The sequence below is a fragment of the Pseudonaja textilis genome, chromosome 2, assembly GCF_049901715.1.
Source record: "Pseudonaja textilis isolate UNSWEBS1 chromosome 2, rPseTex1.2, whole genome shotgun sequence".
NCBI lineage: Eukaryota > Metazoa > Chordata > Lepidosauria > Squamata > Elapidae > Pseudonaja > Pseudonaja textilis.
In genome coordinates this window covers 153,212,723-153,239,562 of record NC_141991.1, presented here as the reverse complement: position 1 = coordinate 153,239,562, position 26,840 = coordinate 153,212,723, and the positions used below count along the sequence as shown (strand labels likewise).

At 40.1% G+C, this 26,840-nt stretch overlaps 1 protein-coding gene across 2 annotated transcripts in view; it reads left to right on the top strand.

Annotated features, from left to right (window-relative positions):
- The window catches only part of HACL2 (2-hydroxyacyl-CoA lyase 2), an 80,235-nt gene that overhangs the window by 16,308 nt on the left and 37,087 nt on the right, over positions 1-26,840 (top strand). The window contains exons 1-6 of one of the 2 annotated variants that reach the window (XM_087926016.1): positions 6,031-6,165; positions 16,123-16,289; positions 16,909-17,110; positions 17,191-17,318; positions 17,570-17,708; positions 23,427-23,538. In XM_087926016.1, the coding sequence (XP_087782142.1) occupies positions 16,161-16,289; positions 16,909-17,110; positions 17,191-17,318; positions 17,570-17,708; positions 23,427-23,538 (710 nt within the window). In that variant the 5' untranslated portion in view covers positions 6,031-6,165; positions 16,123-16,160. Of the gene's footprint in view, positions 1-6,030; positions 6,166-16,122; positions 16,290-16,908; positions 17,111-17,190; positions 17,319-17,569; positions 17,709-23,426; positions 23,539-26,840 lie in introns of those variants that run through there. The other variant, XM_026716725.2, reaches the window with a different exon arrangement.

Here is a 26,840-nt window from a genome sequence, read left to right as displayed (position 1 = left end):
ATACCTAAAACATGGTTAGAAGCTTATATTACACTTATTCCAAAAGAAGGGACTGATCTATCACAAATTAAGAACTATAGACCTATTTCTTTATTGAATGCAGATTACAAAATCTTTGCTTCCATCTTGGCAGAAAGGCTCAAAAGATATCTAAATAACTTTATTCATCCTGACCAGAATGGATTCCTGCCAAGGAGACAAATTAGGGATAATATGAGGGTAATTTTGGACACTTTGGAATATTACGAGGCACACCCTGAAAGACAAATGGCTTTGGTATTTTTAGAAGCCCAAAAAGCATTTGATAATGTGAATTGGAGATTCATGTTTTTCTAATTGGAACAGATGGGCTTTGCTAGAAAATTTATTCAAGCAATAGAAGCCATATATGATAAACAAACGGCAAGAGTGATGATAGAGGGAGATTTTACAGATTCTATTAATATAAGAAAAGGCACAAGACAAGGTTGTCCATTATCACCGTTGTTATTTGTATTGACTTTGGAAGTGCTGAATAGAAACATTAGAGAAGATCCAAATATAAAAGGAATGAAAATTAAGAAGGAGGAATTTAAATTGCAAGCCTTTGCGGATGACTTGGTTTTTATTTTGGAAGATCCTCTAGGAATAGCTTTAAAGCTACTGGAAAAGATAGAGATGTATGGTGAGATGGCGGGCTTGAAAATAAACAAAGATAAAACAAAGATCTTGACAAAGAATATGTTATTAAAACAAAGAGATGAATTGGCAGATTTATTGAAAATACAAGTTACGAATAAGGTTAAATATCTGGGGATATATTTGACGTCAAGATGTACTACATTGAAAGAGAATAACTATGTTAAACTTAAACAACAGATAGCATTTGATTTGAAAAAATGGGAAAATCTACAACTGTCATTGATAAGTAGAATCTCAACAATCAAGATGAATATTTTACCCAGAATTTTATATTTATTCCAAACCATACCAATTAGGCTTGGTAAAGACTACTTTGAAGATTTAAATAAAATTGTGTTGAAGTTTATATGGCAAGGTAAGAAAGCCAGAATAAAATTAAAACTTCTGCAAGATGCTAGAATTAGAGGAGGTTTTGGCCTTCCGAATTGGGAGTTGTATTACCAAGTGGCAAATTTAATGTGGGTTAAGGATTGGATAACATTAAAAAAGACTAGATTGTTGACACTAGAGGGGCATGATTTATTACTGGGATGGCATGCTTTTTTGTGGTATAAGGGAACTAAATTGCAGGGCTATTTTAGAAGGCATTACATAAGGGAGTCTTTATGGTTGAATTGGGAGAAAATTGAGAGAAAATGTTATTTGAAAATCCCAGTCTGGTTATCAACTATTGAAGCCTTTTCTTATCCTATAATATATGAGAAGGAACAAACAGTTAGATATGGGGAAATATTGGATGAAAAGAGTGAACTTAAAACAATGCAAAAACTAGAAGAACAAGGCATAAAGATGAATTGGTTTTCATATGCGCAAATACATTCAAGGTATCTTATAGATTCTAAAGCGGAGGGATTTTATGATAAATTGACTGATTTAGATAAGATTTTGACAGGTACTGATGAAAAAGTGATTAAAAAATTATACAGTTATTTGTTGGAAATTTTATTAGAGGAGGAACAAGTTAAAGAAACGATGATTGCTTGGGGGAAGAATTTTGGATATGGGATTGATTTGGAGAAATGGGAAAAATTGTGGTCTCAAAATTATAAAATGACAATGTCAACAGCTTATAAAGAAAACTTGTATAAGATGTTTTACAGGTGGCATTTTCCCCCGACAAGAATTGCAAGAATGTTTAAGAATAAATCTGAAAAATGTTGGAAATGTCATCAGATACCTGGCTCATACTACCATATGTGGTGGACTTGTGAGGATGCTAGAAAATATTGGACTAAAATCCGCATATGGTTGGAAAAAATGATAAAGACACATATAGACTTGAAACCAGAGATTTTTTTATTGGGAATCTTACCTGATATATATAATAAAAATTTGAAGTATTTGATTGTAAATGTATTGACAGCGGCTAGGATTGTATTTGCTAAGAACTGGAAGAGTGAGAAAACTCCATCAGAAGAAGAAATTATTAAGAAAATATTGGACTGTGCTGAAATTAGTAAATTGACATTTGAAATCAGAGAACAAGAAGATAAACAATTTTATGAAGTTTGGGATCTTTTTTATCAATGGTTAGATAATAAAACATAATGATAGAATATTTGATTTAGCATAAAAAAAATTTTTTTTTTGATATTATCTTTATAAAACATTATCAAGGTTGATTTGGTATGATCTTATGATTTATTGTAAAATAAATTAAGCAAATTATAGTTATCTCGTTAAAATATGAATTAACAAAATTATAAATGATTTTTTTTTAGTGATGATATTAGGTTATACAATTATTGATTGATAATATGAGCTATTATGTAATATAATTATACTAGTGACTGGGAAATGGATGCACAAAAAAAAGTGGTAAACTAATCGATGCACGGTATGTAAACTTATGAAGAAGGATATTTTTATGTTTTTTGTGTTATGTTTATGTTAATGTTGTTATGTATGCTTGTTATTAAAAAATAAATAAAAAAATTTATTCAAAAAAAAAAAAACTCGACCGAACGCGAAAATTAATCGCGTGAAAATATCTACTTTTACAACACGCCGTGTATCGCCGTTGCTTATGCACATGCTGGATTTGGCCTCCCGTACCTAAAGACAGCAAAACCAGCATGGCTTCTCGGTGGAAAATTTTGGAAAGAAAGGATGAAGCCCTTGTCAGGAAAATTGATGGAACTGTCCATGACAAGTGGAATTGGGAATGGACCCAGAGAACTGTTGAGGGCACCATGATATCTGAATGCATCAGAAAAGTCGCGAAACCAGGGAAAGCATTTTGTGTTTGGTGTGAAGGTGTTATCACCTATGAGAAGGGTGGCCTCGTTGTGATAAAGCGGCATATGACAAAGAAGAAACACATGGACGTGAAGAAACTTAGGGAGACAAATTACAGCCTTAGTGGTAAGTTTCATCTGTGATCTCATTTATTTTATGTTTTGTAATCATTTCTGTCTTCACATCCGGACCAAGTTACAACTAAAACTTTGAATTCGTTCGTTCATTTTTGTGCTTGCGTGTGTACGGGATCGGCATTTAGACAGTGCTATTGCAGGGATGCCCAGCTCGAAATATACAGAAAACTCTTCATGAAATCCCTCAATTTTTAAAACCATAAGTCCCCAAAATTGGCATTGGAAAGTTACTGTAGAGTGTGTAGATAATTTTTACATGAAAAATGTGTCTGTTTTAGCCCCAAATTTTCCCCCCTTCACGAAGTTAATTAGTCATTGAATAGTGGTGCTGACTGCAATTTCGATATGATCCCTGAATTGCCGAAGCAAACCAGCTGACTATATCGGGGCGTACTGCAGGCTAGCCCTGCCAGAGTTCCGGGGTGAATACTGGTGGCACGAGTCTCTGTGTTGTGGGGGTTTGTTGGTCGGCTCGAGTAGACGGCTCCATTCCGATCTTACGTGAATGGGGTTTTTATGCTGGTTTGATTTATTTGATGAAATTTAATTAGAGATTAAGTGATTGAAGGAGTGAACTCAGCAAGTTTAGATCAGGAGAAAAATCATGCCTCCAATTCAACATCTGCCTCAGAGGAAATCTATGAACATTTATGACTTTAGGGAAGATAAATTTGTAAATAATTTCAAGGTATTTTGGTATTGAAACATGAAGTAAATGCGTCATAAATTGTACTTCTAAAAATGTTTTAAAGCATGACAAATCTCACAATATCTTCAAAAATTATTTCTTTCCTGTAATATTAATTATATAGGAAATGTCAGTACTTAGTATCATAAATTTTATAGTAGTACATTGTTATTAATAATAACATAATAATAATTATAATTGTAGTTATTATCACCATCATCATTATTATGATGTCATATTACTTTGTTTTACCTCTCCCTCTCTCTTTTTACAGCTGCATTTGCTCCCTCAACATCAACCTCCAGCTCAACATATGGCTTGCACCCTTTTGTCAAGTCAAACACCATCTTGTCCACCTCTTCAAGCTTCGGTTCCTCTCGTGGACAGAGTTACTAACCACGAGGCCATGCTGTTGCTGTTTCTTGCAGAGAAGTCGCTTCCATTCAGCTTGGCACCAGATTTGATCAGCTTGTCACATGCTTTTGCTGGAGATCCCAAGGTCCTAAGTCAACTCTCCATGGACAGAATACTGCATCATATAAAATGCAATATGGCCTTGTGAAGACTATCAAAGATAACTTAGTGAAGGACCTGCAAAGCAGCAAGTTCTCAATGAACATTGATGAGGCAACCTCTGACAGCAACAAGAAAATTTTGACTGTCCTGGTGAGCTACTGCTCTGATTCTCTGAAGAAGGTTACAATTCAGCACTTTGCCTCATTTAGTTTGATAGTGGTGAACAGTGAGAATCTTGAAAAAGAAATCTATGCATTGCTAAAACAACACAACATACCGTGGGAAAATGTCATGTTTATTCTCATGGATTCCTGCAATGTTATAAGGGGCTCAAAGGCTGGATTGGAGACACAGATAAGGACAAAGCATGCTCCACATCTCCTGGACATTGATGGAGATGTGTGTCATCATGTACACATGTACACAATTCTTGCAAGAAGTTCTCAAGTGCTTTTGAACATTATTTAGAAGAGCTATTCACCTCCATCTACAATGATTTCAAATGGTCTACAGATCTTCGCCAGTACTTGGTGGAGCTGAGCATCATTCTTGGAGTAAAGTTCACCATGCCAGAGAGATATGTTCCAACCAGGTGGCTTAGTGTGTATGATGTAGCAGTTGACACTCTAAGGTTGTTTGAAGTGTACGCTATCTTCTACTTCTCCTTCCTACCTTCATTCGATCGTCAGCATTTTTTCTTCTTGTGCAAGGGTATCTTCAACACAAAGGATATTGGAGACGAAGCTGTCAGGGCTATCAGAGCAATTCAAGTCAAGCTCAGAGAGAAGATGACAGGAGAGGGGAAACAACAAAAAGAAAGAAACACACAGAAGCTGTTTGTGAATCGCAGCTACACAAGATTGCTCCTTCATTTCTACTGTGCTTCCTTACCTCTATTGAAGAAGTTTGTTCTGGTGTTTCAGAAGAAGGAAACAAAAATCCACAAACTGCATGATGAACTTGTAGACATGACAAAGAACTTCTTTGCATGCTTTGTGAAGCCAGAAGTACTTCGTGACTGTAAAGTGTGTGCAGTAGATGTCCAAGCTGAGACTTCTTTCTTACCATGTATAGACATGTTTGTTGGGCCTGAAGCGAAAGAGATTCTCAAGAAAGAGAAGAAGGAGGTGAAGAATGGATTCCTTACTAGGGCAAGGTCTGCCTATGTTTCACCTGGAAAATGCTTGCAGGAAAAACTGCCTATCAAGAACAAATTACTTGCTCATTTCTCAGCAACAGACCCCATTGTGAGAGGACACTCCAAAGCACTGAAGTGCATGAAGACACTTCCAGAGCTTCTACCAAATGTCTTGGAAGCTTCAGAGGTAGAGCCCTACATACTAGAGGTTCACCGGTATCACAGTGATGCCAGGATACCTAGTGCAGCAGACCAAGCAATGGTAGACAACTGGTGGACTGGGATTGCTTCAGCAGGAAAGTATTCTTGCCTTTTCATGAATATCATGAATATCAAGCAATCATGAGCTGCTTCCATGGACCCCAAGTTGAGAGTTCTTTCAGCCTAATGGGTAACATTATAACTTCCAAGACATCTCGCCTTGGTATAAGGACATTTGATGCTCTTCAAAGTGTTAAATACTCATTGAAGGCTTCAGGGAAGTCTGCTGTACAGCAGTATCAAAGGAAGGACCTTGAACATAACCCAGTGAATCCAAGTCTTGTAAGAAATATGAGAAGGGCACATAAATCGTACACGGAAGAACTGAAGACAATAAAACAGAAGCTTGCAGCAAAGAGGGCCAATCTGGAACTGAAGAGGAAGACAACTGTAGCCAAAAGACAGGCCAGACTCAAAGTTATGCTATCAGCTCAACTAGCTAGAAAGAAGCATAGAGAAGCAATGCTGATCAAAGGAAAGGGAACAAAGAGAAAGTCCAATTAGAGGTGAAGCATTGTGGCTGTTTTTCTGTCTGTTAAGCAGGGTTTGTTTGTTGTTTTTGTTTGTTTGTTTTATTTTTTAAATGTGAAACCCTTTGCCCGAGAGCATTCTCATGGTGTGTTTTATTTTTTTATTTTTGTCAAATAATAAAACTATCATGCAGACTCACCTTGAAAAATCACTTTTGATTACTTTACTCTGCTAAAGCTTCAAGGGGGCGTTGCCAATTTAATTCCCACCGGGGCGCTGCGCAGACCGCGGTGGGTGTTTAGGCAACCCCTGCACCCCTGGCTACTTTTCAGATTTTTTTTCAGGGGGGGAGTGCCCTTGCTGACCTTAATAGGGGACACTAAAGTAATAGGTCAAGGTAGTTGTGATAATGATAACTCAAATAAGCCGGTGATAATGGTCCTAGAAGAAGAATTTACTTTGGAAAGGAGAAAGTGTGAATCAGGTATTACGCATCAGTCACACAAGACGAGCAAGGCATCTAAAAAGAGAAGCCACCTTCTGTTTGGGGACTCAGTTGTAAAGGATGTAAATTTAGGAAAGGATACAAAGGTTTTGAAAGAGATCAGGTGTCTGCCAGGTGCTACTGCCAGCAGAGACAAGAAGCATATTCTTAGTTAAGAATGCCAGTAAGGATTGTGATGATGATGCTATTATACATCTTGGTACAAATGATCTGTCCCAGAAGGATGTACTTTCTGTTCAGAAAGACTTCCAGAGCTTGGCGTATGAACTTAGTAATATGGGCTGTAGGCTTATCTTTTCAGAGATTCTACCAGTATACAAGGAACAAAAAAGGAAAGGTCAGCGTGTAGCGGAATTTCATGTGTGGCTAAAGGAGTGGTGTAAAAGGGAAGGGTTTGGTTTTATTAGTCATGATGTCTGCAGCTGGTCCAATGAAAAACTGTACAAAAGAGATGGATTGCATCCATCAAAGAAAGGGACTGAGTTACTTGGCATTAAATTCACACATTTTCTGGATAAACATTTAAACTGAACAGCAGGGACAGAGAATTAATGGATACAGAAAATTTCTGTCCCCAGCAACCTAAAATTAATAAGGATACCAGTGCATGCAAAATAGATCTTTGTGCAGGTAAGATTATCAACCTGGCTGTCAACCAAAATCAAGTATTTAATAGTGAGTGCCATACCATGTGCATTAATCAAACAGGTGGCAAGAAAGTAGGGGCAGGCAGGCATAACAGAGGTTATGTAGACAGTAAACACAGTGTCAGACATAAAGATCTTAAGTGCCTATATACAAATGCACAAAGTCTGGGGAACAAACAGGGTGAACTCGAACTACGAATACATGAAGGTAGATATGATATAGTTGGAACAGCAGAAACTTGGTGGGATAAAACCCATGATTGGAACATACTGGTAGAAGGATACAAACTATTAAAAAAAACAGACTCCATAAAAGAGGAGGTGGAGTTGCACTGTATTGCTACAGAAATGCATGAAACCAGAGATGAAAACCTAGAATGCATATGGGTCAATATAAAAGAAAAAACGAATGACATGGCCATAGGTGTATATTATAGGCCACCCAATCAAGCAGAAAAAAATAGATGTCCTTTTGCCAACCAACTAACAAACATATGCAGAAAACACACAACAGTAGTAATGGGGGACTTCAATTATCCTGATTTCAATTGGAAAACTAATTCTGCACCAAGTGAGAAATAAGTTCCTAACCAACCTAGCTGACAATTTTGTTGTCCAAAAGGTAGAGGATGGAACTAAAGGGACAGCCATACTGGACTTAATTCTTACAAACAGAGAAGAAGTGATAGAGGGAGTTGAGTGACCATGTCATACAGGTGAAACTCGAAAAATTAGAATATCGTGCAAAAGTTCATTTATTTCATAATGCAACTTAAAAGGTGAAACTAATATATGAGATAGATCATTACATGCAAAGCAAGATAGTTCAAGCTGTGATTTGCCATAATTGTGATGATTATGGCTTACAGCTCATGAAAACCCCAAAACCACTATCTCAGAAAATTAGAATATTACATGCAATCAATAAAACAAGGATTGTACATAGAACAATATCAGACCTCTGAAAAGTATAAGCATGCATATGTACTCAGTACTTGGTTTGGGCCCCTTTTGCAGCAATTACTGCCTCAATGCAGCGTGGCATGGAAGCTATCAGCCTGTGGCACTGCTGAGGTGTTATGGAAGACCAGGATGCTTCTATAGCGGCCTTCAGCTCTTCTTCATTGTTTGGTCTCATGTCTCTCATCTTTCTCTTGGCAATGCCCCATAGATTCTCGATGGGGTTCAGGTCAGGTGAGTTTTGCTAGCCAATCAAACACAGTAATCACACGGTCATTGAACGAGGTTTTGGTGCCAAGTCCTGCTGGAAAATGAAGTCAGCATCCCCATAAAGCTCATCTGCGGAAGGAAGCATGAAGTGCTCCAAAATCTCCTGATAGATGGCTGCATTGATCCAGGACTTAATGAAGCACAGTTGACCAACACCAGCAGATGACATGGCTCCCCAAATCAACACAGACTGTGGAAACTTCACACTGGACTTCAAGCATCTTGCAGTGTGTGCCTCTCCATTCTTCTTCCAGACTCTGGGTCCTTGGTTTCCAAATGAGATGCAAAAGTTGCTCTCATCAGAAAAGAGGACTTTGGACCACTGAGCAACAGACCAGTTCTGTTTTTCTTTAGCCCAGGTAAGACGCTTCTGACGTTGTTTGTTCTTCAAGAGCGGCCTGACAAGAGGAATACGACATTTGAAGCCCGTGTCCAGGATCCGTCTGTGTGTGTTGGCTCTTGATGCACTGACTCCAGCCTCAGTCCACTCTTTGTGAAAGTCCCCAACACTTTTGAATGGCCTTTTCCTGACAATCCTCTCCAGGCTGCGGTCATCCCTGCTGCTTGTGCACCTTTTTCTTCCACACTTTCCCCTTCCACATAACTTTCTATTAATGTGCTTTGATACAGCACTTTGGGAACATCCAACTTCTTTTCCAATTACCTTTTGAGCTTTCCCTCCTTATGGAGGGTGTCAATGATGGTTTTCTGCACAACTTTCAGGTCAGCAGTCTTTCCCATTATTGTGATTCCTACTGAACCAGACTGAGAGACCATTTAAAGGCTCAGGAACCCTTTGCAGGTGTTATGGCTTAATTAGCTGATTAGACTGGGACACTTTCAGCCTGGAATATTGAACCTTTTCACAATATTCTAATTTTCTGAGATTGTGGATTTGGGGTTCTCATGAGCTGTAAGCCATAATCATCACAATTATGGCAAATCACGGCTTGAACTCTCTTGCTGTGCATGTAATGAGTCTATCTCATATATTAGTTTCACCTTTTAAGTTGCATTACTGAAATAAATGAACTTTTGCACGATATTCCAATTTTTCGAGTTTCACCTGTACTAGAATTCAACATAACACAAACACAAGCAATAGAACATAATGACACCAGAGTCTTGGATTTTAAAAGAGTTGCTTTTAATAAATTCAGAGAGAATTTGGGAAAGATTCCATGGATGAAAATCCTAAAGGGGAAAACAGCTCAAGAATCTTGGGAAACTCTGAAAAGTACAATCATAGAAGTCCAGACTAGCACAATACCACCGAGAAAGAAAAACAAGAAATCCAAGAAGAAACCAGTATGGCTGCACAAAGATCTCTCTGGCAAATTGAAAGAAAAAAAGGACAAGTAGAAAAAATGGAAAGAAGGACATACAACTAAGGCAGAATATCAGCATATAGCCAGAATCTGCAAAGACAAAGACTTGCAACAAAAGTCAAAGATAATAAAAAAAGTTTCTTCCAACATATAAATAACGTGAAAAAAATCAAGGAAACAGTTGGTCCACTAAAGAGAGAAGATGGCAAGGAAGTAACAGGCAACAGAGAGAAAGCAGAACTGCTTAACTCATTCTTTGCATCGGTCTTCATGCAAAAAGAAACTATAGCTCAACCCACCCAAAACATAACTCTAAAAGACAGAAATAAAAGTTAAAATAAGCACAAAAAATAGTAAGAGAACACATGTTTGATCTTGATGAACACAAATCACCAGGGCCTGATGGATTACATCCCAGAGTTTTAAAGGAGCTGGCAGGTATTATCTCAGAACCACTGCACCATATCTTTCAAAAATCCTGGCGCACCGGAGAACTACCAGAGGACTGGAAAAGAGCTGATGTGGTTCCCATCTTCAAAAAAGCGGGGGGAAAAAAACAGACCCAGGAAACTATAGATCAATCAGCCTAACATCAATACCTGGAAAGATACTGGAAAAGATAATAAAAAAATATCTGCCAACATCTAGAAACAAGTAAATAATAACTAGCAGTCAGCACAGGTTTGTTAAGAACAAATCATGCCAAACCAATCTCATTTCATTCTTCAACACAGTGACTAAATTAATAGACAAGCAAAATACTGTGGACATAATATATTTAGATTTCAGCAAGGCATTCAACAAAGTAGACCACAACCTAAATTTGCAGATGATACTAAGTTGGCAGGAATAGCTAACACCCAAGAAGATAGGCTAAAGATCCAGATGGATCTTGACAGACTAGAACACTGGGTGGTATCTAACAAAATGCAAGTCAATATAGAGAAAAGTAAAGTTGTACATATAGGCAAGCAAAACCAAAAGTACACATATAGACTGGGTGAAACCAGGCTCAATAGCGGTAACTGTGAGAGGGATCTTGGAGTCTTAGTGGACAACCAGCTAAATATGAGCCAGCAGTATGCAGCAGCAGCCAAAAAAGCTAATGCAATCCTAAATTGTATTAACAGAGGGATACAATCAAGATCAAGGGAGGTACTAATACCACTCTATAAAGCCTTAGTAAGACCACACCTAGAGTACTGCATCCAGTTTTGTTCACCACATTACAAAAAAGATGTTGAGACTCTAGAAAAAGTACAGAGAAGAGCAACCAGGATGATTGGGGACTGGAGGCTAAAACATATGAAGAACAGTTACAGGAACTGGGCTTGACTAGTCTAGTGAAGAGAAGGACCAGGGGAGACATGATAGCAGTCTTCCAATATTTGAGGCGCTGCCACAGAGAGGAAGGGGTCAAGCTGTTTTCTAAAGCACCTGTAACCCAGACAAGGAATAATGGATGGAAACTGAACAAGGAGAGATTTAACCTGGAAATAAGAAGAAACTTTCTGACAGAACAATCAACCAATGGAACACCTTGCCCTCAAAAGTTGTGTGAGCGCCATCATTTGAGACCTTCAAGAAGAGATTGAGAAGGTGTAGATCAGAAATGGTGTAGGGTCTTCCACTTGGGTGGGGGGTTGGACTAGATGACTACAAGGTCCCTTCCAACTCTGATTATCTGTTATCTGTTAAATGGATCTAAGGATTGCTTCTCCTGAGTGTGCTCTTTCTGGAGAGCTTAAATTACCTCTCTGCTAAAAGGTTTCGCTTTCTGGGTAATAGTTGGCTGCTGATAGTTATCATTGCATTTTAACTATATTAATTCCTCAAGGTGCTCTGGCATCCTGCCTGATTTGTAACTCCGGCTTGCAGGTATTTTTAATCTAATGATTGGTACTTAGGGTAGCTTTTTGCAAGCAAAGAAGCTTTTTGTATTTTTGTACAGGTAATCCTTGACTTACAACAGTTCATTTAGTGATCATTCAAAGTTATAATGGCACTGAGAAAAGTGACATGACTTTTTCACACTTAAAACCGTTGCAGCATTCCCATGGTCATGAGATGCCAGGTGAGGAGAAGCGCCCCTTGGCATGAGTGATGTCGAGTTGGCCACACCCACCCAGTCACATGACCACCTAGCCATGCCCACCCAGTCACATAATCAGTCACGCCCACCAAGCCACGCCCACAGAACCAGTTGTTAAAAAATTTGAATCCCACCCCTGGTCCAGTCTATGTCTTTTGTCATTCCAGGTAACCAAAATTCCATCTGATATCAGCCATCTAAACTTTACTTGGTGTTTAATCAACTGTCCTGTCAGGAATTCCACTGATCTCTAACTCTTCTGGGCAATTGTTTTAAAACCACAATCTCTCTTCCCTTATATTTTAGGGTTTCCTCTCTTGTTTTTTTAAGAATTTCTGCTCTTGTTGATTTTTTTCGGAAATCTTACATGCACCTTCGTTGGAAGTTACCTCTTTCTAGCATAGCTAGTATGAATTTTGAACACTTCGTCTATCTCAGCCCTCATCTCATGTGTTGTTATCTGTAAGGTTTGAGTCTGTAACTCTACCATCAACTCAGCTAAGTTTTCCTCTTTTTCTTCCTCGATATTCTGGAACCTCGGGAACTTTCAGTCTTTTCCATTTGCAATTGAATAACAGTTCCTTCCAGTTCTTTATTGTCCTGTGTTAGTTTCTGATTCATTTCCTCTATTTTTTTTCTCTAGTTGTTCTGACTTCTCTTCAATCGTTTTAATCTTTTCTTCATTTTTGGCTAGTATTTCTTGAAAAGTCCCCAGAACGTATAATGTTCTGAATCTTTGTCATTTAATTTCAAAGTGAGTCTATCCATTTCTGCACATTCCAGAATTTTACAAATTATTACTCCATCTGACGATGTGCTGTGGTAGACATCTTCCAAGCCTGAGCTAGTGTGATTCTTGCTACCATGATTATATGTATAATCAAATATTGGATCTTTTTAGGGTTTTTATCCTTGATAATTCCCTGGAGAAACAATTCAGGCTTCAACTCCAACCTGCAATGGGTAATTTCATCTAGCCATGTTTGTATCTTAATCCAATATTTTTTAATCTCTGGGCATAGCCACCAGACATGGTAGAAGGTACCTTACCTTGTGATTTCTTACACTTCCAACAATTCAGGTTCAGCACATATAAAAAGTTTTTCCGTTAATTATCACTTGTCTGTATTGCATCAGTTCTCAGTTCTTCGTTCTTGTCTCTTCTCACAATGGCGGTCTCACACACTGCACAGTCATTCATCCGAAGTTTCTCTTCACATCTGTCAAACCTGTCTTTTTTCTGTTGGAGCTTCACAGTATCAATCTTCGAAAGGCTATTTTTTCAAGCAGTACTTGTCCTCCCCCCGCTGTCTGATCTTTCCTTCCGAATATCATTCTGCTCCTAACGCAAGAAGGAAAAAAGAATCAGCTGCCGCTTGTCCTTTGAGCTTAACACTTGTTGGACACTCCCTTCGATTTTTAGCTGCTCTCTGGCTTAATTTTCACCGATCTTCTAGACTCGGCTACATCCACAGCTCACCTGCTACTGCCGTACTGTCTTTTATCTTTCCTTGCCTCTTCGGATCAGCAGTCACGCCTCCGGGTCTGCCATAAGGCCAGCTTCTTCCATGTCAGGCTTTAGCAGGGGTGGGATCCGACCGGTGTAACTACCAGTTTGGTGATTTATGTTTTACGCATGCATGCACGTTTCACACGCATGTGTGCCTGACGCGCTCTGTGCATGCATGTGAAACATCAGCTTGCTGCCTAGACAGCTGAGCAGTGCTGTACGCAGCTGAGCAGCATTTGAAAAAGCGCTTTTTTCCTGCTTCTTCAACTGCAACTGTGCCGCGCAAAGCAGCTGAGGTCAGCAGCTGAGGAAATAAAGGTCAGGTAAGAGCCCAGGTAGGTGGGTGGGCCAAAACAGTAGGAGACACAGAACCGGTTCTGTGTCTGCTGCTCTTCACAGCTACTGGTTCTACAGAGCCAGACAGAACCAGTAGAATCCCACCCCTGGGCTGCAGGCTCTCTTCTTCTCTGCTTGTCTCCTTTACTGCTCTTTCATCAGAGCTGTCATAGCCTCAGTCCAGTCAATTTAATGGCATTCTTTTCCCCTTGTCAGGATCAGTTTTCCAGAATCAAACAGAGAGTTTGCAGACTCTCTGTGATCAGCAGAAGTTCCCCGTACCTCCGCCACCTCTCCAAGGTGGCTTGGGTCTAATTGAATCCAATTGGACCTCCTGACCAGAGGTGGTATTCAGCAGGTTCTGACCAGTTCTGGAAAAGTGGTAGCGGAAATTTTTAGTAGTTTGGAGAACTGGCAAATACCATCTCTTGACTGGAGATTTTACAGTATCCTTCCCCTGCCATGCCCACCAAGCCATGCCCACAGAACCGGTAGAAAAAAAATTTGAATCCCACCACTGCTCCTGACAGGTAGAATATGGCGACTTAACACAGAGCCCCATGAAAGCTCACCATTCTTGCCGCGATGTAAGCTCCACCCCAGCTTTTAGTTTAATTTAGCTTAAAGGCATTTATATTTACAAAACTGATATTTTTTGATGATATTGCAATTTTTATATTTAAATTTATTTTTTATTTATTTATTAACTTTGTATGCCACTCACTCACTATTAGTATTAATTCTGTACATCTTACAATATCATAAAAATGGGAATATAAAATATAAAACATTTTAACATTTTGATTTGCACGTACTCATCTGGAGTTCCATCAGGATTGGGATGATTTATGTCTTATAAATATTGTAAAATAAGTAAACGGTAAAAATATGGTTAGGCAAATGTAGGCTCAGATATTGCTTTTATTACTCAAGAGCAGAAATGGTTAAAATTGTCATTTTTAATTAGTTCATCAACAGCAACAGAAAGGTGAATCTAGAGCCAAATTCTGGCCATCCAATATTTTACTTGAGTTCTATAAGGGTTGAATTAAAATAGTTGACAAAAAAGTATTTAAATCAAATTTTCTGACTATTTATTAATCAAATACATGCATATGCTAACTACATGCATATGCTTCATAATTACTGTAACAGAATAGTCAATGATTTAGACGTATATAAAGCTTTGGTATGACCTAGGAAGGTAATTTAAAATCTTATTTAGGCAGACAATGTTCAGCTGCCCTGTAATTTGTTTATACAGGAGATAGTTGCTCAACCACTGAAAGCCAAAATTTCAGCTACAGGCCAATGGCAGGAATAACCTACTTTGAGCAGTGTGGCTTTTTCTTCTTCATTTGGGCATTGTTCATACCCCAAGCATTCTAGAAACAAAAATGCTGATCAAACTAAGTCATAAATTGCACCTAGGAAATTGCACCCCTCCATGTGCAGCATTTGTTCCAATTTTGTACTGACACTCTGCTCCTATCTTCTTAAAATATTAACTTCTTGGATTGCCAAGTCAATTTTCTTTTGGTTCTTTGATGCAACTCATATAGCACAACTTCAATTTTGCAAATTGTGAATTTTGATCTCTGCGAAGCTTGGGAGTTGGCTACTGTCTCATTATTGCTATCTTAAATTTTTCTCACTTTAGAAAATATTGATTTCCCTAGTTAAGCAATATGCACCATATATTTCTTTCACCACTGCCTTTCAGCTTCTGGAATCAAGTAAACCATTAGTCTTCCCTCTTCATGTCAAGATGTATACTACATTGCAATTCATAATGATTTCCTAACAATTAGAGAGAACAAAATAGAATTGAAGATAAACTGTCAAAGATTGAACAAGTTATTTCAAATTGAGTAGGTTAAATTTTGTTGCTGTAGTGTATTTTGTGGCAGTATAGCGTTCTTCCCAGGTTTCATTTTTAGATACCTTCATGTATCCAGATGGTGGTTAATCCTTTCTCTTCTCTCCTGTTCTCTGGTCAAAAATGCCATCTTTGCTTTACTGCCTTCATAAATGGATGTTGCTTCCTTTCTTAGGTCTATGCTATTTCCCCGCAATATTCCATTGTGACTTAGTGCAACTCAGCAAGTCATGCTAGAAGTTCACTTGCCGACCATTTTAGTACAATGCAGGCTATCTTAGATAAAGTGTTATTAAATTATATTTTAATAGCATTATTTACAGTATTTATAATTTGCTTAATTTTTGTCCATAATTTGAATAGCATCTGAAATAGACTACAATTTTAATGTTAGTATGGCTTAAATATATAGCTATGAATATATAGCTGATGGAATGCCATTTCTGTGTCTGTTTCCTTTTTCAGAACTGAAGTGTATCCCTAGCTGGTGCTGAATAAATCTCATGATGGTGGCTGAAACCTTAGGCCTGGAAAGTTCCTCAATATGGGTGCTGGCACTGTTGGGAACTTTTACAGTAACTGCTCTTGGACTGGTGTACAAACTAGGACTGATTTATCAATTCTGGCATCAGGTAAAGCCATTTTACAACAGAATGGTGAAATAAAACAGCTGTCAGCTCTGGAATTTATCGCTACCATAGAGTTGAAGAATGTGGGAGGGAGTGATGTAATTCAATAGCTTTTAGTAGACAAAATATATTAGTTTGAGAGTTCAAGGTTACAGAGTGTGGCAGCTGGTAATTGAAGCTGCATATTAATTGGTTCGTGTGTTTTATGATGTGTAGAGAAATGGGTGGGTGTAGTTGGAATTTTGTGGGAAGTCTGAAAAGAGCTTCAGTTTCAGAATTTCACAGATGTTACCAGTTCCTGGTTTTAATGGAGCACTTTGAGATGATGTCTGTCTCGCAGTTACTGATTGAACCGGATAATTTCTGGAACCTTTACAACTGCTGGAATCATATGTATACAATACATCCTTAGTGGAGGTTGTATTCTTGAAAAAATTACTCAGATAATGAAATATTTTTGGCAGGTAGCTTTTAAGAGACAGTAAAAAATTAAAATTATTCCTAGTTTTTATATATCTGCAGTTCATTCCTCTGGTTCTGTATTAGAGAGAATTGTGACAAACAGATTTTTGTTGTATGACTTCTGTTAAATAGCATCAACATGTGTCCTTATCTTTTCTAGGTGGATCCTAAAAGTACCCGGCATGGTGGGGAGATAGTGGCAGAGGTGCTGAAAGCTCATGGTGTGCACTACTTGTTCACGCTGGTGGGTGGACACATCTCCCCCATTTTGGTGGCTAGTGAGAAATTGGGCATTCGTGTTGTGGACACAAGGCATGAGGTGACTGCTGTATTTGCAGCAGATGCAGTGGCCAGACTCTCAGGTATTGCTTTGTACTTCACTTTTTCTGTGGGAGGAGTACACAGACCCAATAACACTTTGTTTGATTTTTTTCTGTTGCAGGAACAGTGGGAGTTGCTGCAGTGACAGCAGGACCTGGAGTAACAAATACTGTGACAGCTATGAAAAATGCCCAAATGGCAGAATCTCCCGTATTGCTGATTGGAGGGGCAACAAGCACATTGCAGAAGGTAGGCTGCTCCGGTCATAGACCCGGAAGTCTGAAGAAAAAAACAACAAAGGCACAGTTTGCTAATATTGCTGATTTGTTTTCTTAGATTACATAGGCTTTCTCCCACAACCTGAATTAGCTTTTGCACAGCATCTGTGTGGTAAACAAGCCACTTTTTATAAATATTTGCATACCTGTTGGTAAAACCAGCTATTTCTATATGAAATTAGTGGGCTTTCAGTTTTTTCTCTCCATTCTTCTGCTTTTCAGGGCAGAGGAGCTCTCCAAGATATTGACCAATTATCTCTATTCAAGCCACTCTGCAAATTCTGTGCTTCAGTGAACACTGTCAAAGATATTGCTCCTGTGCTGCGAAAAGCAATTGCTGTTGCCCAATGTAATACTCCAGGTATGTCCTTGTTCTACTGACTTGGAATTAATCTGGCAAACACCCATAGTTACAATTTCTGAGCAGAGGGGTAGCTTGGTAGGAGTGACTGCTGGAGTAGACTTCTTCTGTCCCGTTTGCTAGGATGTTTGATTTATATCTCTTTTTCCTTTCATTACCTATCAGATATCAGGAAGTCTTCCCCTTAGGCCAGTGCTATTATATACCCATGTTTCCCTGAAAATAAAACCTAGCCCGAAAACAAGCCTTTGCCTGATTTTCATGCCTGTGCCTAAAATAATCTCTACCTCCAAAATAAGCCCTAGTTAAGCTCCGCCTACCATCTTAATTGTACAAGATGGGGTGAGCTGCAAGCTTAAAAATCAAGCTAGAGCAGGGTGGGGGAGGCTGAGATAGGAGATTGATTGGAACACTGACATTAACCCGAATCTTAATCTAAAGAAAATCACAGAGGCTTCTCGCAAAAGCATTGCCGCTGTCCGGGGTCCTGAGCCCCGAACACCCCCCAACCTAAGAGCTGTAAAGACTTAGGGAAGATGGAGCAGGGAACAGAAACCCCTGAAGGGGCTACCGGATACACTTCAGGAGATGTTTGCAGAGCTCTCTGCTACCCATCAGCTACTGCAGTAGCCGAAGCAGAGGCAGTGGAGGCCAAACTCTGGAGGGGTGCCCGACCCAAGGAGCCAGTCCTATGACAGTCCCAGCCAGCTGGACCAGCTACGCAGCTAGAATTGGAGCCCATGATGGTAACCCCAGGACCTCCAGGGGTGTCAGGACACCCTGAGCAAGTGGCAGCAAGTGGAGACCATTAAAATCCCTGGAGATTAGCGAGTCCAGAGAATGGAGATTCCAATCGTTGTGGAGCCAATCACTGGCCGGGCTACCCTACAGGTTCGATCAACTGAGTGTGGAGCCCACAGCTCAAATGTCCCCACACCCATCCAGCCTGGTTGAATTCTAATGCAACCTACATTCAACTTTCTGGGATCCGAGAGTATGGCAGTCCAAAGCGGGGCGTTGGCTTCATTCCACTTGACACTGGCCGGACCAAGGGTCAGCCTCCTGCTTCGAACCCCATCCATTGGAGCAGCAGCCCAGAAGGGAGCCACAGCAGGATGACACCCTGGACCCCTGGGCCACTTAAGCCGAGGCACCAGGGGAGGAACAAGAGGACTACCCAGCTACTACCTCCCTCCAGCGCCTCCTAGACTGCTGCCCACTGCCCAAATTCCACTTGGGTGGGCCTTTTACCCAGGCCAGGGGTGGATCAAGTACCAGTGGATGCCGGCTCCCATCCCACCACCGATCCCACCAGCTGCAGCTGCCCCACCACAATTCTTGGCTACCTGTTGAGTAGCCAAAGGTAGAGTTGACACTACCTTTGATGGCACCCCAGGAAAACTGGCCTTTTTCCTGAACCGAATCTGGGCTCTCATTGATCAATATGGGGCTCAATACCAGTCAAACTAGGACATGATCTCGGTCATTGCAGATAATATGAGAGAAGGGGAAGAAGCGGAATGGATTACTCAGCTCCATGATGAAGGAGCCTCTGAGTTTGAAGATGTGGATGAGTTTGTGCAGTCCCTTAGGGCCCGATTTGAGGACATGGCTAACCGAGAGGAAGCTGAGGTGGAAATTTGGTTGCCCACATATACCCAAAGAGTACCAAGACTTAGTGGAAGTCTTTAGTGAAGACGAGTGTAATGTACATCTCCCCCCACCGATTGCACAATAGAATTCACCCCGGGGCAAAACTATCAGAGCCAAAGATGTACTCAATGACCCCTAAAGAAATGGATGAATTGAGGAAGTACATTGATGTCAACTTAGCAAGGGGATTCATCCAGCCTGCCAAATCTAGGGTTGCAGCTCCCATATTGTTTAAAGAGAAAAAAGAAGGGGGTAAGGCTCCCTGATTTTTGCTAAACATTGTTTACGTACGAAAACACCGACCCCCATCCCCCTCGTGAAGGACATGCTCAACCATCTGGCGAGGGAAAAAGTGTTTACAAAGCTAGACTTTCAAGAAGCCTACTACCACGTTCGGATAAAAGAGGGCAACAAATGGAAAACAGCATTCAATTGCCAGTTAGGCAGCTTCCAGTTTAAGGTCATGCCATTTGGGCTACAGGGAGCCCCCGTGGTGTTTATGCAATTCATTAACGAGGTGCTACAAGAGTACCTATACAAAGGAGCTCTAGTTTATTTGTACAATATTCTCATCTTCAGTGAGACAATGGAGGAACATGTCAGACTAGTGCGCCAAGTATTGAAAAAACTCCTATATGCTAAGCTTTATGCCAAGCTGTCAAAGTGTGAATTTCACAAGACCTCCCTAGATTACCTTGGCTACTGAGTGTCAACCAAGGGGATTGAGATGGACCGGGCAAGGTTAAAGCCGTATTGGATTGGCAACTTCATCATACCCGGAAACAACATCCTAACACTATGTGAGATTGAAAGTATTGCAGTGCAGTCATGACTCCTGGTTGGCTGGTCAGTTTGGATTTCTAAAGACCCTTCACTTAGTGAGGAGGCAATTTGGGGGGCCAAAAATGAAGGCAGATGTGGAGGACTATGTAAAAAATTGTTCCACATGCGCTGCCATGAAAACACGACCAGGAAAGCCACCTGGTCTGCTCCAACCTGTAGCTGATCCCAGCCAACCATGGGAAGAGATAGCCGTGGATTTTATAGTTGAACTTCCAGTTCATTTGGACAGTGATTGACTTATTCTCTAAGCAAGCATATTTCACTGCTTGCTCTGGATTACTATCTCCTAAGAAACTAGCAAAAAAGTTCATCAAGCAGATTTATAGACTGCATGGAGTGCCCCGCCGGATTATTTCTGATCAAGGAATCCAGTTTACTGCAAAGTTCTGGAGGGAATTTCTGCGGTCCATTGGGTCCTCACAGGGATTGAGTTCTGCTTTTCATCCAAGTACAAACAGGGCCACAGAACGATGAATACCATGATGGGATAGTATCTGAGATGTTACGTAGACTACCAGCAAGATAATTGGGCTGATCTGCTACTTTTCGCAGAAGTAGCCTACAACAATGCAGTCCACAGTAGTACCAGACTAACTCCTTTCCAAGTCATCAGTGGGAAGGACTTTGTGCCTATGTCTGAGTTACCTAGAGAGCCGCCAATATCTAATGTCTCTAACCAAATGGATGGACTCATTAAAACGGGTGGGAAAATACCCAGCGTGCCCTCACCCAAGCCGCTGAGAAACACAAATGTCAGGCGGACAAGCACCAATCACCCCAAGCCTCCTTTAAAATGGGAGATTGGGTCTACTTGTCCTTTAAATATCTTAAAGTTGCCTACAAAGAAAGTGGGTCCAAAATTCCTATGACCATTTCCCATAGTGAAAGTGGGCGAAGGCAGAGGTGTGGGGGGAAGGCATGTGATCCAGTCTGCTGGATGCCACACACAGCAAACAAAGACAGACAGGATGGAATGGGCAGCTGGCTGCAGGAGCCTTGTCCTGCCTGTGCAGCGGAGCTGGAGGACAACGTTGGATGGCGGGGCCAAACTGCATGGTTGGCCCCACCCCACCATTTGCCTTGCCTCACCTGTTCATTGGTAGTGCTGCACAATCTGATGAACAGAGATGTCAAGAAGGAGGGGCAGGAAAAGGAGGAAAGTAAAAAGGAGAGGATAGATGACAAGGAAAAGGAGAAGGAAAAAAGAGGCAAAAAAGAAGAGAAGGAGTAGTAGTAGTAGTAGTAACCAGATTTCTATTTGTAAAGTAAAAGCATTAAATTGCACCAGGCTGCTCTGGCTGAGGGTTCTTTCCTGTTGGTGGGTTGGGAGAGACTGAGAGCCAGATGAGTTCATGGCTGCTAGAAATGGGCTTGCAGCAGCTGCTGGACACAGAATGGGTGGCCCTCTGCCTTTGCCTCCACTTGCTGCCAACTGCAGCAGTCTCAATTGCTGCAAGCAAGTGGCAAGCGCATTAAAAGCGAAAAGCGGGACTTGCCCGCCATCCTTGTACTGCAGAAGATGGTGAAACATAGAGAAGAGCCACCCTCCCTTCAAGAAAGAGCCGGGAGGCATTTCAATAGCAGGTCAAGCCAGATTTTATTCAGATGACATCCCAGCATGTCTTGGAAATGAGAAGGTGCAGCTGCTATTGCCCGTGCTGGGGTTTGCACGACAGCAACAAAAGATTGCAGAATTTATTTAAAAGAGAGAGTGTGTGTGTACACTTCCCCGCCCCCCCACTTTCCTTGAATACCATTGCTCCTTATCTAGCTCTAAGCAGGGGCCGAGCAAGCAGGGGCCATGGCGTGGCCCCACCCTCACCCAACCCCCTGCCTTACCTCTAGTCAGGCAGAGAGTGGATGCAACACACACGCTCATATGATGATGAGTGAGACAGTCTGTCGCCCTGTGCAAAAAACTTTGAAGCCCCTCCCCTGTCTCTCTTTAAAATAAATCCTGCATCTCTTGCCGCCGCTGTGCAAGCATGGGCAATAGCAGCTGCATCTTCTCCCTTCCAAGACATGCTGGGATGTCATCGGCTTGACCTGCTATTGAAATGCCTCCTGGCTCTTTTCTGAAAAAAGGGTGGCTGTTCCTTATGTTTCACTGCCTTCTGCAATGCAAAGGATGGTGGGTGAATCTGGCATTTCGCTTTTGACATGCTTGTTGCTTGCTTGCAGCAACTGGGACTGCTGTGGGTCCTTTGGGGCAGCTTGAGGGCCTTCCTGGGCTAGGACTAGTCTGCTTTCTTTGCTGAAAGACACATGCGTGCATGTCATGTATGCATGCAATATGCACGCACAGGTGAATTGAAACATCGTCCTCCAGCTCCACCACATGTGTGGGACAGGCCTCCCACAGCCACTCGCCCACTCTGTCCCACTATAGCTGGTGGGCTGGATTGTATGCTTTTCACCTGCGCCTCTGACTGCTGCTGTTTTGAGGGCTAGACTGGTGATCACAGCACTCCAACTCGCCTGCGTGGGCTGTGCAGCCCCAGAGTGTGCTAGCCAAGGGGCTGGAGGGCTGTGGCTGCTGCCAGACATTGTTGGCCCCCATGCACTCGCCTTGTCTTGTGCATGCACTGGGGTGTGTGCTTTCCGGCTGGGCTGATTATCCTGATACCATGCTCCCATGAAAATAGGCCCTAATGCGTCTTTTCGAGTAAAAAAAATACAAGACCGGGTCTTATTTTGGAAGAAACACAGGTAATAAAAAAAACAATGTGATTATAAATGTCTTGTTTGCTTGGTAAAAGATAATAAAGATTGGATGTGCTATTGACTCATCCAATGATCAAAAGGTTTTAAGTACTAAAGAAATTAAACAAACTACGTATTATTGTTTGACTTTTTAATAGCTTTATTCTGTCATCTTGCTTCACAGAAGATTCTAAAATTGCCTTTTCTGTATTAATAATAACTGATGGTTCTTACAATTGAGGGCAAAAAATTAAATATTCTATCAGTGATAATTTTTAGAACAGTATATGACAGCTGATAAATTGTTTAAGAGAGTAGGAATGAATGCTCATTGAATGGTCTCATGAAAACCATTTTTTTTTAGCATGTTGAAACAGTAAAATAGATTGTTTACCACCCACCTCGTGGTCAGGTGATTGTATAAGACATAATTGTGTTATATAAGATATGGTTATTCATTTAAATACAGATTTTTCTTTAACGTTTTATTTTTCACTAAAATCTTTGTTAATTTTACAGGTCCTGTGTTTGTGGAGTTTCCTTTGGATATTCTATATCCTTACCATTTGGTTGAGAGAGAGATACTTAGGAATGTTTTTCCCAAGAGCCTGAAAGGAAAGGCCTTGAACTGGTGAGTTGTGAGTTGTTCTCCCTTTGCTATCAGAAAAGATTTTAATGGATCAGTTAGCTCAAAGAAAGCCCAGTGATAGATTGTTGCAGTATAGAAAACCAAGGGGAAGTTCATTAATATATGCATTAGTTGCTGCTATGGAATATTTTTTGTGACATATATGTGTGCATACATACACCTACACATATAAACACATACTGTTTCTGATCATTTCTGGATTTTGTTTCTGATTGATCAGGGAAAATATGAAAAAGGACAAAGACAATTCCAGGTATCCAAGGTTATTTTTTTAGATTGTTTTTAAAATTAGATTTTTCTGAGAATCTCTCTACACCAGGGATCCCCAACCCCTGGGCTGTAGTCTACTGCTGGGCCTATTTGGAATTGGGCTGCACAAATGGCTGGTCGGAGCATGCACAGCTCAACTTGCAATGGCCCGCTACTTGCGCAAGGACTGCATACGTACGTGCATCAGCCTGCTACTCATGCGGTTCAGTTCCTTCTTCTTCCCCCAGTCAAACTGCCAAGCCACAAAGGTTGGAGACCACTGTTCCAAATTAAAACAAACACAGCATTTGAAAGATTTCTTTTGTTAACCCTTTCTTTTTATAGGGCAGTTTCTAAATCTGGCTGAGTATTTCAGTATTTCAGTTTCTTCTTTTTCCTTAATTGTAAGCGTTAATCTGTCCATTTCTGCACATTCTGATATTTTCTTAATTAAACTCTCATCTGTCAGAATCTCATTGTTTTTCCATTGTTGTGCAAATAAAATTCTGGCTGCAGTTAATACATGTAAGATCAAATATATATTCCTTTTATCATATTTTTCCAGCAGAATACCTAATAAAAATATTTCTGGTTTCAAGTCTATATACTGTTTTATCATTTTTTCCAATCAAGTATGTATTTTTGTCCAATTATATTTTGGCTTTTGGGCATGTTCACCACATATGGTAATACAAACCAGGTATCTGCTTGCACTTCCAACATTTAGCAGATCTATCTTTAAACATTTTTGCCAGTCTTGTTGATGAAAAATGCCACCTATAAAACATTTTATACAAACTTTCTTTATATGCAGTTGACAAAGTTAATTTAACATTTCTATCCCACAATTGCTGCCATTTGTTCAATTCTATTGCATATCCAAAGTTTTTAGCCCAAACTATCATTGTCTCCTTTACCTGCTCACTTTCCAGTTTGATACTTAATAAATAGTTATATGTTTTCTTTATCAGTTTTTCATCCCTTCCAATTAAGATCTGGTTCAATTCTGTGAATTCTTTATTAAAACCATACATATTTCTCATATTGAGATTGTATCTGCATTTGTGGCCACCATGCTATGTCCATCCCTTTACTACTAAGTTCTTGCTTGGTTTTTAGTTCCCCATTTTCATTCAGAATATCTTTATATCTTATAATATTTTCCATGTTAATAACATTAGGATGTATGAATGCTTCAATTGTGGAAAGCCAGACTGGTATTTTCAGATAATGTTGTTCTTTAATTTTAATCCATATTAATAAGAATGCATTTCTAACATAGTGTCTTTGGAAATAGCTATGTATCTTATTTTTCCCATACCATAAAAAAGCATGCCAACTTGATTGAAGGTCTTGTCCTTCTAAGGTTAATAGTCCTTGTTAGGAATGTAAGTCACTTAACAGTTATTTGGGTTGGAAATATATAAACTAGGATAGACATTTTAATACTGTCTTTAAGAAAATGCTAAAACTGTAATTGGGTGTGGTTTCTCAAACGGCCATAAGATGGAGCCAGAAACCTGGGTTGTTTAGTCTCAGTGAGTTTCTGTTCATTCTGTTGGAGAGAGTTGCCGTTCCTCCTAAATGACTGTTACTGATCGTTGATGTAAGTCTGTTACTGAACTGTTTTTTGATACTGGACTTTGTTATTTGGATTATCCCTGAACTGAACACTGACTGCTTTACCTGTGAATGACTTGGACTGCTTATCTTGGACTGTGCGTAAACGTTTATTGGAAGTAAAAACCTACATTTACTGTACAGTGTATCTGTGTGCTATGTGTGTATTATTCAACACTACTCTCACTACTCCTCCCTGTATGCGCTCATTTTCCTAACGGGGAATTACCTCAACATGGTTATGGGCCCAGGCCATACCAGGCTCAGATAACTGAGAGTTGGTGTGAATGCACAGTACTCTATACAGACAGCTGTTTACTGTTTAATTGTGTGTTACTATCCTGGTAAAGATGGCATAAGACACTTCAATAAGTCTATCACTGATAACCCGGTTGGATGGAACAAACTATGTTTCCTGGTCAATGAAGTGCAGTCTACTTCTGCGTAGAGAAGGGTTATGGACTGTAGTTCAAGACCCACCGGATGTAAATGCTTGGGATTCAGATAATGAGGATGATGCCAAGAAGCTTGCTGACTTTAAACAGAACAACGAACAAGCTCTTTGTATAATTGGACTAATACTGAGTGACCAGCAGCTAGTCCATATTCGTGGAGAAGAGTCTGCTGCTAGGTGTTGGGAGAATTTGAAGAGGATTTATGTTCGTGACAGTGTAGGTGCACACATACATCTTACATGTAAACTGTTTAGAGCATGTCTGCTGAAAGGTGGAGATATGTTAGCTCATTTGAACTTCATGAAAAGAACTTTTCAAGAGCTGCGTGAAAAAGAACTGATATTTTCAGAACTGCATCAAGTTTACATCATTCTTTCCTCGTTGGATGAAAGTTATGATGATTACGTATCTTCACTGGAAGTCCTGCCCAGAGATAAACCGACATTGACTGACATAACCGGAAGGTTGTTAAAAGAAGCAAGAAGACGGCTGGATAGGGACCAACTGAGGAAGGAACAACCAAAGAAGAGGATTTGTGTTCAACTGCCTATAATGTTAGGAAATGTTTTTCTTGTGGGGCTAGAGGACATATAGCTAGATTTTGTAAGAAAGGAAAATGACAGAATACTAGTAAACACCAGAAGGTCAGGAAGAATATTAGTTTAGCTATGTCTAGCAATTCAACTGTAAACCATGATTTGTGGGTTGTTGAAAGTGGAGCATCACAATGCATTACTAAAGATAGAAAGAGGTTTATAAAGATGTGTACGAGTAAACAACATGTATCATTGGCAAATGGATGGAAGATGAAGGTTTCTGGTGAAGGTAATGCATATTGTTCTTGTATCAACGAACATTTAACTATGTTATATGTACCTAAACTAAAATTCAATTTATCAGTAAGGGCTTTAGTTAATCTTGGTTATGTAGTAACCTTTAGGGGAGATAAATGTATAATAG